General features: G+C 38.4%; 1 protein-coding gene across 1 annotated transcript; it reads left to right on the top strand.

The window, feature by feature from the left end:
- The first annotated feature begins 11,927 nt into the window (after positions 1–11,927).
- LOC142446408 (olfactory receptor 8K5-like) lies at positions 11,928–12,869 on the top strand. Its single transcript, XM_075548158.1, has one exon. It carries the CDS (start codon positions 11,928–11,930, stop codon positions 12,867–12,869), a length of 942 nt encoding a protein of 313 aa, XP_075404273.1.
- Positions 12,870–13,254: the final 385 nt, after the last annotated feature.

Raw genomic sequence — 13,254 nt, 5'->3', positions numbered from 1 at the left:
TCTTTAGAGTATTGAAAAGCAAGGAGGCTGTTTTGAGGTATAATGTGAGCCTGATCCAAACTGTGGTGTTTTCCATTGTGTCACGTGCATGTGAAACTTGGACAGTGCATAAGGAAGACAGAAGAAGGGTTCATGGATCTGAATTGTGGGGCTGGAGAAACATATTGAAAGTACCCTGGACTGCTGAAAGGACACATCCATCAGTCTTGAAGAAGTAGGAGCAGAGAGCTCCTTCGTGGCAAGGATGGAAAGACTTCGTCTTGCATCCTCTGGACATATTGCAGAGTACAGGAGTGGCCAAATGAGGAAGCTCTGAAAGACTGATTGACCCAGTGACTGCGACAATAGGCTTGGGAATGCAAATGATTGTGAGGAAGGCACAGGACTATGCAGAGTTATGTTCCCTTGTGCATAGGGTCACTATTTATAAGAACCAACTCAACAGCACCTAATAAGAACATGTTAAAATAAACTACTTTATGTAATTGCTTAATTGTAGATCACCAGGACTTTTTGTCAAAAATTTCACATGAATAAATCATGCATTGTGTGAACAAAGATACTTTGATTGCATGGCTATTTAGGTTCAGAAAATACAATCAAAATAAAATTCAGAAGATCCTTTACCACACTAACACTGACATACTTTAATACAAAATTTCAAACAATGGTGTCTAATAAATGTTCAAAGGGACAATTTAGCTTCCATGGAATCACTTACAGTTAGACTGAACTAGAAACAAGAAATCTTGAGCAAGACATTATATTTAATTTCAGGTGAAAATATGATATTTAATATGAACATAAATGAGTAAAGTGGAAACAATTAGATGTATATGTGCTTTATCATTCTCTGTCTTATTCTTTTGTGATTACAAACAGTTGAGTTGCATCCATAATGGTGAAAATACCATTATATTGAGTAGAAATATGATCATCATTAAACAGCAGTTACAGATTTCCTAACTTACCTGAGCAATATTTTATATGAAATAGAATGCAGGGGTTCTTAAAGATCCTGTGGAAGGCATTTTGTACCTCTTTGTTTCTTAAGCTGCCCATGAACGGGTTAAGCATAGGGATGACTAATGCGTATAACACAGAGGTAATTTTGTCAGTGCTAAAAGGATGAGCAGATTCAGGCTGCACATACATGAACAATAGAGACCCATAGAACACTACCACCACTGTCAAGTGAGATCCACATGTAGGGAAGGCTTTTTGCCTTCCTTCAGCAGATTTCATTTCAAATATGGTTAGTTGTAAGGCACTGGCCATCCTTCAAGTCTTAAGAGCCGTCGGTTAGTCCACTGTAGTGCAGTCCAGGCTCTCAGGGGAAGACAGAAAACAGCAAGGCAGGTCATCAACAGTCAGCCAGATGACAGGGTCTAACAGTGCCCAGCTTAAGAGATATAAATTCCAATGGTGGTGAAGCAGCTCTTGAAGGAACCTCAAATCACAGCACACAGTCCATGGGTTAGGTGTCCCACAGATAGTGTAGCTCACAAATAGAGGCACAGAACAAGCAAGGCAGACACACACACACACACACCTGATGATCAGAGAACAAGAGAAAAGCATGATGATGCTCGAGGAGCCATTTATCTCTCCATCCTTCAATTAATCCCACATGTGTTTATCAGCCAAGTTGACACAATAAACTAACTACCTCAGAGTCACAGCCACTGGGTTGTGTGATGTTGAAATTAACCTCCATGTTACTTTTAGTGGCTTTTTCAAGGGAGAGGTTAGCAGTCCAGACAAATTGTGTATTGTCTTTTGGAAATTTAAAACGTCGCCTTTCATGTGTTCCAGATTTTTCAGCTTAATTTTTATATCTTGGATTTCTGCCTCTTGGGCATCATCCCATGCTAAGTCTGCAATGCCAAAAATTGCCCCTGCAAACATGTTTAGAGACAGGTGTTTTCTAGATCCACCTGGTGTGATTATCTGGGGATTTCAGGTAGTTGCACATTATTAGCATGTGGTGAACACCAGGGAATATAATTTTTGACCTTGAAATCCTCAATGTTGAATGAATATTGAATTCTCAGTAACTCAGGTTTAGCATATACTAACTTTGGCTGGCCAAAGATAGGTAGGGAAGTTGGTGCTGTTAAAGTGAATGGTGACGGGGTTTAATTTCCAATAGTCCATTCTTTCTGTAATGTGGTTATCATGCAATAGACCTCATTGAAACAATCTCTGTGTATTTTGTGTGTTCTAATGCTGTTGCTAGAAACGTAGCAATCTTCACAGGAGATTGGTTTGATCCAAATGGGTAATATTAATTCCTTTTCCCAATAAACACTGCTATGTTTAATTGTCCAAATTTCATTCATCCATTTTACTCCGTCATATAGTATCAGTAGAATGTATGATCCGTGATCAGAAGTCTTTGGAAATCAGTATCAAATCCCCAATTATTCCACCACTCAAATTTCTGACCCATTTTGAAGTAGGAATTAACATAAGTTAGATTGATCGTGGGATCTTCAGCCTGGCATGGGAAAGGTGGGTCATTTCTTTAGGCAGATGCAAATTTACTCTTAGATGTGAGAGGGGTGGCATGAGTTTCTTTAAAGGTGGTCCCACATATTAATGTCCAATTCTGAATTTGCCCCATGGAGGAGCATCTCTTATATTTTATGGTATTCCAACAAAAATAGTTTGGTAGTTCAAAATCTATGTCTATGGCACCTATAAGAAATGTAGGTGACCCATTGTAATCTTTAATGTTGAAGACCACAAGCTTATCCTTCATGCACTCCCTGGTTTCCTTTGTGAGTATTACATATATTTGGTCACCTTCTGGGGTTATGTCTTTCAATATCTGTATATTTGTCACCGTTATCGAGTTATCTTGTCCCCAGGTAAAATTTTTATACCATCTGTCCTTCCAATTGTTAAGGTCACTATAATTATATATCTTGCAATGATCTCTACTGGATATTGTGGGGGTTTCCCAACCTTCAGCCAGTGAGGGACTTTGGGGGAACCACTGCCAATCATTATAATACAAGTCCATTAATTTAAATACTGTGTTGGTGTTGTCTATTTCTATACAAATTTTTATTTTATTAGCGTAAAATTTTACTTGTTGTTGGTCCCGTCTATCTGTACTAAATGAAAGGTTGACAGCCCTCTTATCAACAAAGGCATCGGTACAGACTTGGCTGATATTGGCACATGAGTGCAAGCCCATAGGGGTATCATACATTCCGGAGACTTTGTACTATGGTCTGGATCCCGGTGGACAATATTCTGGGGCAAAATTTCAGTGGTCCAATTATGATGGTACAATTGCTCATTATAGTAATCTTCAGAGACAAATGCATGGTCTCTCTTTAAAGGTGGACATTTTATGTCACCATATACACAAACATTTCCAAAGGTATGAAAATTGGGAAATTCAGTCAATTTGAAGGTAGTGACATTGATGTCTCTGTTAAAAGCCCTCAAATTATCCCCAGGGCATAGGCACTTTTTCCAAACCGAAGTGACGTTTTGGGTTAGGCATTTCAAATCTGGCAGTAGCAGGTGGTGTGGTGGTGCTTTCTACAGTTACCTTATCTCCTGCTGCATCCACGGTTGTTGGAGAGACACTCTCATTATTTTCTGCCCCCTCTTCAGAGTCCAGGTCTAATATTCTAGGTATATAATAGAACCAGAACAAATAGTATCTGTTAAAGTGCCCTAGATAGGTTTTAGGGATAAAATCTAGATGAGTGTCCAGGAAACTTCAGATTTTGTGTAGCTGTCATTAAGCAGTGAGGTGATATAAGAGGTATGGGATACATAAGTTGGGCAATTTTTTTGGGTAAAATTTCTGAACTTTCACTTCACGTTGCAAGAATGTGGTAAACTACATTTATTTAAGTCCATTTGACAATCTAGTGTGGAGAAGTTCTTCTCTATTGGGACATTATTGTACCCTTGTAGTCTTTATCTCCATCGTACAGTGATCGCGCCATTCTTTGCTCACTGTCAACTTTCACATCTTTTGAGGGTCAGTGTCCTCATTTTCCGAATCAATATCCATGATGGCTAAGGTTTTAGAGAAGAAATCTTCATCGTGGACTATTATTTCGTTGGGGTCTTCCAAATCCTCAGAGGACGTTATCAGCCTCATATATATTTTATATACATTGTCTCTTGGGGTTGGGTCCAGGGTCTTCTGAGTTATCCCTGGACCCATAACAACGTAGGATTCCATCAAAGTCAATGGAACCCAAATCTCCACTCCAGGAAAATGTGGGGGGGCCATGACCAGATCCTTGGAGGGTATGCCCATGGGATTGTTGTGGAATTCTTCGGAGGTGCAATATTAAAGGTTTAGCGACGTGGGAGTGCAGATTAGCAGGTAGGTCGATGGGATATATCCCAAGATATTGTTGAACTTTATCTGGTCAGCCAAATGGCGAAGAAGATGTTCCAGGTGAATATTAAAAGGGACACTAGTAGATATTGTTGCGAGAAGCTGTATATGGTGCAGCGGTTTGTCCAGGTGAGTTTCAAGGCTTTTCCAGTTAATGGTCTCTTCCATGAGATCACAGGTGTCCCTTATTTTTTAATTTCTGAATTTAAAATTTTTCTTTTATTAAACCATCAATCCTTTATACAAGGCCCACCGCTTGTGGATTATAGGTTAGGTGATTGGTTCATTGTACATCCCAATTCTTTGTCCATTCTCTTATTATTCTATTTTTAAAATGGGATCCCTGATTGGATTTCATACTCACTGGTGGTCCATAATTGGCGCATCAGCGATCTAATGATCTTGTTATCTGTGTGTCAGGGTGTTTCCATGGGTTTAGCATTCCTAGAGAAGTGAGTTTATCTATGTTTACACAAATGTATTGACTTTGCAAAAATATAAGTGGGTCTATGTCGTCTATCTGTAAGCGTTGATTAAGCCTGGTCTCTTCCTGTACATGTCCTCTCCTGGTAAATTTAGACATCTTATCTTTGCATGCTAGGGGTTTCCTTATAGCTTTCTTTACCTTGGGCCAAGTGACCCTCAAATGTCCCTCCATTATCCAGTTGTATACTGCATGTCCCAAAACCATGTATACTTAATATATCAATCTGAGATTCCCCCAATGGTTTATCTTCCTTCTTGAGTGTCACTTTCTCTTTTCCTGGTGTCCTATATTCTCTCTCCTCACGTTTAATTAGTTCTGGGGGGCTTACCTTTGGGGTAGATATATATCTTCCCTCTCATAACCACTGAGATAGTTTATGGCTGGTCTGCCTTATTATTCCATTCATCACCCTGTCTTCTTTTTTTTTTTGATGGGCCTACACGTGGGTAATTTTAATAGTTATTTTGTCTTTCAAATCATATAATTATCCCCTATATTTCTCTATTCCAAATGTCTTGGCTGTTGATTTTAAAATGTCTAACAGCCCAATTTCCTGACCAAAGGGCAATGCCATAAGCAACCGCCCAAGACTCTGAAAATATATGGATATTTTGATTTTCTTTTATGCTTTGTGTTATTGCCAATTTAACTGCTATTAATTCAGCATGTTGTGCTGATTTAGTCTTACTCTCTTTGATTAAGAGTTTGTTGTCCTCCACCCTGATTGCTGCCGCCTTCCGTAGTGTCTCATGATTACGCACAATGGAGGATCCATCTGTGAACCAAACATCTGTGAGTTCGGGAGCAAACCCAGGACCCCAATGCCCAATTTTTGGGCCAGAGGCTCTGTTTCTCCTATGTCTTTAATAGGGAGCTCTACTTTAAACTCTGCCAAGGTTTCAAGGATCGTACTTGGAGTTCCTGTATTTTTCATAGTCAGTTGTTAGTGATTCCATCTCCAAGCAATCTGTTTGGGGTCCAGACTAACTCCCTTCCTGTGTTCGGGGATAAGAATAGTTTTTTTGTACAATGGGTGTGTGTGTCCTAAGCACACACTCCTGATCTTGATCGACGGTTCAGCCTGTTGGGGGGCTGTATAGGCAGACAATATTACTTGTTCTATTAAATTATATCTATATCTTGTGGAGTTTTCTGAGGACCACCCCTCTGAATTCCCACTGATGGGTTTGTTCTTCTTGCCAAAAATGAGATCTCGGCTGTCCTAGACCAAGGTCTCTTTGTAGTTGTTGTGCTCTCATCATTTCTCCTAGTGTTCTGCATCCTTGCAAGGCAGAAGCATAAATTAATTTTGAGTTATCAGGTGCACCTGTGAGAAAGCCCCGTTTAATGTGTTCGTCGGCAGGAGTCACTGTGAGGGTCTGTAATATATTGTCATACATCATTTTAAGCAGTGCCAACTTTCTTAGCACGTGCGACCCTTCCTTGGGGGCATGCCACCTTAATTTCTCAGTATACCATGACACATCTATGTAGGGCCCTACTATATGGTAGGCAAGGCTAACCCGGAACCATAGGGAACCCATGTCCTCCAAGTGACTTTCCCAATATCTCCTCAATGTGTCTTATACCTCGTGATTCTCACAAATGGAAATAATATTCAATAATTCTCATCCAGCAAGCTGTATTATGCTAGCTCTTTTGTCCTAAAGGGTGTCTAGCCAGTCTATGTCTGTTTTTCCTTTCTGAGTTTAGTCTGTCTCATAGTGGCATAATCTTGTCTGGTATATTCTGACACTTCTGCTAGCCTCTCTTCTTGTCTGGTTGGATATCCCCAGTGGTCTAGGTTTTTGTTCACTTTTGTAAGAGTGCTTGGGTTGCATTCTTTGGTTTCCACAGGGATGGGCTCTTTAAATGGGTTATTATTGTTAAGGCTCAGCTTTTTTAAGTGCTGGGTGACTAGGGTCTTTCACTTTTGACGGTCACTGTGCAATTGGTCACAAGCTGGTAGTAAAATGGATGGGTCTTCCTTAGCAAGTTCCCTGCTTCAGCTGGCAAGGCTCACTTCCTGAGAGACATCCCCGAGGAGAAGCCACATGGACCTACCCCGATGCAGCCCTGGGGGCTGGAGCACCCGTGTGGAGACCCCTGGCAATGCTGAGATGCTTACACGTTCACTGATTCTGCTTTCCTCCTACATTTGGCATCATTACATGTGTTTTGTGACTTTGAGGAGGACATTGCAGATCGGTGTGGGACATATAGGCTAATGTCGGCATTACAGGCTTGAACTGGAATGGTTGGGATGCTTAATGTACAATTACCCTTTATATAAACTCTCTTATATATCATGAGTGTTTATGAATTTTGTTTCTCTAGTCTACCCAGACTAACACAGATGGGAATAGGAAAGAAGGAATGAAAGTGAGAAACACAGGGAGGATGTGGGATAAATGAAGTTACTTTATGGGGATTACACTTCATGGGATGGAACAAAATTTATATTAAAGGTTAAGTGGGAAATTGACCTGCTATGTAAACTCTCATCAATTTCCAAAATATTAAACAAATAAATGCATGATGTTTTATACCATGGATATTTATGTTATTTAAATAAAATTTAAAGATTAGATCCATTATTAACTTCAATAATCATTAATTGTGTGACTAAAGGTAAACTACATTGCTTTTCCTGAACTTAGTGTACTCTGAATATACATGTTGTATTACATGATACATATATACAACCTTGTTTGCTAGATATATCTTAAAAATGTATCATTCAAATAATGAGAAAAATCATCCATAACAATAATATGTCATCATGACTTTGCAAATCTTTTCATTTTACTGATGTTGCCCTGGGATTTTTATTTTCACTTTTCTGATGTAACATTCATAATTGACTGTACGTGTGTTCCTTTACATCACACATGTCTCCATGGGGCTGCACATATAATTTCTGTTGATTTATTCCTTCCCTTCAAATTTGTTCCAATGGGAAATAGGATGGGTGTCCAAGATAATTAGCGGGCACATCGGGCACATTTAAAAAGTCTCTCAGATAATTTTACAGAATCAGCAAATTACAACCTCCTTCCTCAGGGAACATCACAAAGGACAACAACCATAAATTCTTGCTACCAAAGGAAAAGAAGCAATACTTGGGGAGAAGAAAATCCATATTCTTTATTTAAGGAGGACTGGTAAGAATTTCCTTCATTCTGCTGTTCCACGGGATCCTGGTACATTCCCATAACTTATGGCATTTGTGTGTAGACATTCATAGAGCCATTCCTAACAAATCCCTTCAGGTATCTACTTTATTGAACGGGGTTCCCTGTGTAGTTAGGGTGTTTTCAGGACATTCTTTCATTACTTGATCATTTGAGCAAGTCGCTAAACCTACTTGATTGGTTTAAGTTGCGAGTGGCATGTAGATACTGCAAGTAAAGAGAGAGCGTTAATGTAGGATAACCTAATCTCTAATATCACTCAAATACATTTATTAAAGACAGGACTGCCAGGCCGTCAGTACATTTGAATTTTCTTTATTTGTATAAGTCATATGCAATTTTTGGTTAATAATAAATGGTCTCTGTATGCAATTATTTGCTTAGAAATGTATTTAGTTTACAGATGAACTTTGAAATAATTGATAAACTGGAAATGATTTTAAGAATAGCATTGGCAATAAAAGTCATGTTTTTGTTGTTTTCATTTCTATTGTCTTTATGACTTGTGGGTTGTGTCTTACCATTACTACATTACCTATGAATAAGTCTTAGTTTTCAAAATATGCACTGGAAACCGAGTAGACTGACAAATGAGATTTGTGCTTTCTAAAAGTTACAGAACCGTGGAGAATGTGCAGAATAAATCCTAGCTATTATCACCAGGTCTAACTACTTCTGGTTCCTGTCTGCTTTGAATAGATCTGTTTCAAATTGATAAATTAAGATGTCCAGAACAAACCACTGATATTCTTCTCTACAAAAGAAAATTTCATGAAATTAAGGACTTAGTGAATAATTAGTGACTGACAATGGAAATAGAAGTTGACTTAATATGTGTTAGAATAATACTTAGGAAATCACTGAAGATTTCAAAGTGATAAGATTTCTATTGGGTTATGAATTCCTGTAATCAATCCACAATTAAGTCTATCCTACAATGGAACCCAATAATAGTTCCAGGATTAGCATATTTCAGATAAAAATGATCTCCCAAAAGTGCCTGTTTATCATTCTTACATTGGAATAGGGACTTAGAGTGAAGAATGAATTTAAGTGGAGAAACAAAAGACTTGTTCATTTGGGAAGAAGGGGTGGAGGAGGCTAAAATCCCTCAGTGTTATCATGGTCTCCTAGTATGTGGACCAGGTGCCAAAACTAACGTTAAAAATGAGAAGATTCACAGATGGCTCTTCCAAGGGTCACAGGACCAAAAAACATCCTCAGCAAAGAAGTGCTGGACCCCCAGCTGCGAATGTGAACATTGTTGGTGATTCTTGAGAGTTCCAACTCCAAACTTGTGCAGGATAAACTTAATATTCCATTACATCCCAATAATACTCAAAGTATTATATGCCAATGAGCATTTTGAACTGAAAAGCACACTTTGCAGTGTTCTAACCCTGGTATTCCAGTGGTTATGCGCTGGGCTGTGATTTGCAAGGTCCACATGTTCAAACCACTAGCCCCTCCGTGGAAGAGAGATGGGGCTTTCTAGTTCAGTAATCTGTTACCGTCTCAGAAATGCACCAGGCAGTTCTACCCTGCTCTGCAGAGTCACTAGGAGTCCGTAACTACACAATGGATGGAGTTTGTTGTTTTTGGTTTGGGGTTTTAATATCATCAAAAGTAGACTACATGTGAACAATAAATAAAATACTAATTTTTAAAAGACCCAAACCATTGCTGTAGACTCAATTCTGATTCATAGGGTATAATAGAACTGCCTATTGGGTTTCCAAGCTCTGATCTTTATAGAAGCAGACACCCACTAAATGTGAGAGGAGGTTCAAAAGGCCTGCAAGGGGGTTTGTCTATGGCACCTTCACAAGCTACATTCAGAGATTTCTACTTCAGCTTATGGGGCTTCTTCATAGAACAATGAGAAATGACAAAGGGAAGAACTTAATATTGAAATACTAGAAAATCAGTGTGTTATTCTCTTTAATTTTTCTGTTGTGCAGTTATAGGGAAGATATTGATTTAAGTAATATAATAAATGGACACATGTTTAAATGTCATAAATACTCCATTATTGAGATTGTATGGAAAAATTTTAGAAAAATGAAATATCCAAAGTCATTGAATAATGATATAAACCTAGATATTAGTGAGAATTAATTCAATTACTGTGGGTCTTGATGATACTTTTTTTCTACAAAAAGTTTAAAAACAAGAGTCCTGTTTAGCAGTTTGGATTCATGAAATATCTGTTAGAAAAGACTTAGCAGTCTACCACAGACATGACTCTACTTAAGAAAACTGACAATGCCTAAGAACACAATAGGCAGTTCTATTCTGTCACTTGGGAGAGCAGACTGTGGATATAAAATTGACTCAATAATACCTAGCAACAAAAGTAAAAATAAGTAAAATTATAAATATAGACTGGACATAAATTTGAATCTAGAATATTTAACTGTTACATTTAGAGTAAAAAATTGTGACATACAGAACAAGGGCACGAGTAACACAAAATTATGAATAAAACAATTAAATGCTAAATATAATAATACATATGAAGATACTAGCTGGTAAAAGATTTCCAAGACAGAAAATTATTTTATGATACATATCACTGGCTTTGAATCCTATAAATGTAACCACTAAAGATAAAAAAAATTGAAGGTCGATTCCTTCCTTATTAATAGTGTCTGCAAGCTCTCTCATACAACATGGCATTAGGTAGGTGCAATAGAAATTAAGACATAATGGAATAGGTGGAGTAATATTAGTTGATCAGGGATGAAATGTGTTACTTTCCCAGATTTCATTAGATAAAAGAGGAGCTCTGGTTGGATAGTGGTGATCTACAGGGCTGTGATTCATAAGATGCACAGTCTGAAACCACCTGGTGCTCTATGGGAGAAAAAGTGGGCTTTCTAATCCTGCATAGTTCCTTTCTCAGAAACCCATTCGTGCAGTTCTACCTTGTCCTATAGGGTTGCCATGAGGCAGAATTGACTTGATGGCAGTGAGTTAAGTGGTTTCTCAGATAAACAACTGTATGAGGTTTCGTAGTGATGCTGTAGTCCAGCACTGACTGTTGCCCAAACGGTTAGTGACTTCTTCCAATAGGAGAGAAAGATGTGGGAGTCTGTTTCCTAAGATTGGGAATCCTGGAAACTGTGAGGGACAATTCTGCTCCATATTACATGGTTATTATGGGTTGGCATGGAATCCATGGACATGGGTTTATAACTATGTGGCTGCAGTAAGGGCTCCTGCTGATGAGTAAACCAAATATAAGATTCACTAACTTCATATTACATCTGTCCACCATTTCAAGAATACGAAAATCCCACAAAATTTCTCAGAAACATAAGGAAGCAAAAGAAGGCAAGTATCCCAGTGTAGAGAAAATATTACGTATACGAGGTATTACCTCTAAATTATTAATATGGTATACTTAAAAATGTATATTGCTCATTGAAAATATAATCTATGTCACAATAATGAATAGCAGCTTTCATTAAAAATAAACAAAGTCATTGCCATTGAGACAGGTCCAATCCACAGCAACCCTACGGACAGGGTAGAAATCCCCGCGTGCGTTTGCAAGGCTGTAACTCTTCATGGGATAGGAAAGCGTTGTCTTTCACTGCAGAGTGACAGGTGGTTTCAGACTGCTGCCATGGGGTTAGCAACCCTACTCACCACCCACTATGCACCAGGGAGGATCCCACAATTTTGGAAAGGAGGTTCTTATACACCTCATGCTAAATAAAATAAGATTCAGGGATTATTTTCCATTCCAATGTATGAAGAAAAAGTTTCCATTCTGTCTACAATTAGTTTAATTTGTTTAACTAATAGACCTGAACACCAATACCAATTCCTCTGTTCTTCCCAGAAAGGGTCGCAGGACTAAATGGACCACAGGAATCGAACAGTACTGACAGAGTTCATTCTCATTGGAGTCACACGGAGCTCTGAGCTGCATTTTGCCCTTCTTGGAATCTTCCTTATTGTCTACTTGATCACAGTGTTTGCAAATATAGGCCTGATTTTCCTGACCAAGGTAGACGCCCGCCTAAACACACCCATGTATTTTTTCATCAGACACCTGGCCTTCATTGATCTTGGTGATTCGACTGTCATTTATCCTAAGATGCTAATAAATCTTGTTTGTCATAAAAATTCCATATCCTATTATGAATGTATCACACAAATGGCTTTTTACCTTCTGTTTCTTATCAGTGAATTGTTCGTCCTGTCGTCCATGGCCTATGACCGCTACGTGGCCATCTGCAAACCTCTACTCTACAATGTCATCATGTCCCCAAGAGTGTGCCATGCACTTGTGGGAATCCCCTATCTCTACAGTACCTCTCAGACTCTGATATGCACCAGTAAGATTTTTACCTCGACTTTCTGTGGCTCTAATGTCATCAGTCATTTCTATTGTGATAATACTCCCATGCTACCTTTGCTCTGTTCAAATGCACGAGAAATAGAATTGTTGATCATAGCATTTTCAGCCTTTAATATCATTTCCTCCCTCTTGGTACTCATTGGGTCCTACATGTTTATTCTGATAGCCATAATTCGAATGAATTCTGCCGCGGGCAGGAAAAAGGCATTCTCCACATGTGGTTCTCACCTGACAGTGGTGACTGTGTTCTATGGGACTCTCCTCTTTATGTATCTGCAGCCTAAATCTGGGCATTCATATGAAAGTGACACAATGGTCTCTGTGGTTTACACGTTAATCATCCCCATGCTCAATCCCTTCATTTACAGTTTAAGAAACAAAGAAGTGAAAAATGCTTTCAACAGGCTCTTTAAAATTCAAAGCAAACTTTGTGTTTGATATTCAAAATAAAATGCTGCTTAAATAAGATTTTTAAAAGACAAATATTACTTGATCATAACTCCAGTTGATATAATTACATTCTCTTTGGTTTTGCAGTAAATGCTGATTGTAAAGCACAGGCAAATGGATTGTTTCCCTTATGTCCATCCAAATTGAATTGAACATTTTAAATCTCAAGTCAAACTTTATGTCATTCCAAAGTTTCCTTGTTTTTCACCCAATGCTTCACTCTGTGACTCTGAATGAGTTCAGAATTTACCCAAAGAAACACTTTTTCCCTGCATGGTTTCATTAGGCACATATATCTCTAAGTTTTTCCAAATAAAACTTGCGTAACTTAATTTTATTTTTTAACCCCAAAATATCAGTGTAAGCAATATTG

This window comes from Tenrec ecaudatus, chromosome 4, assembly GCF_050624435.1.
Source record: "Tenrec ecaudatus isolate mTenEca1 chromosome 4, mTenEca1.hap1, whole genome shotgun sequence".
NCBI classification, from domain to species: domain Eukaryota; kingdom Metazoa; phylum Chordata; class Mammalia; order Afrosoricida; family Tenrecidae; genus Tenrec; species Tenrec ecaudatus.
This window is presented reverse-complemented; position numbering and strand designations above follow the sequence as displayed.

Coding starts and splice junctions, on each gene's coding strand:
- LOC142446408 (XM_075548158.1), top strand. CDS start 11,928: ATGGACCACAGGAATCGAACAGTACTGACAGAGTTCATTCTCATTGGA.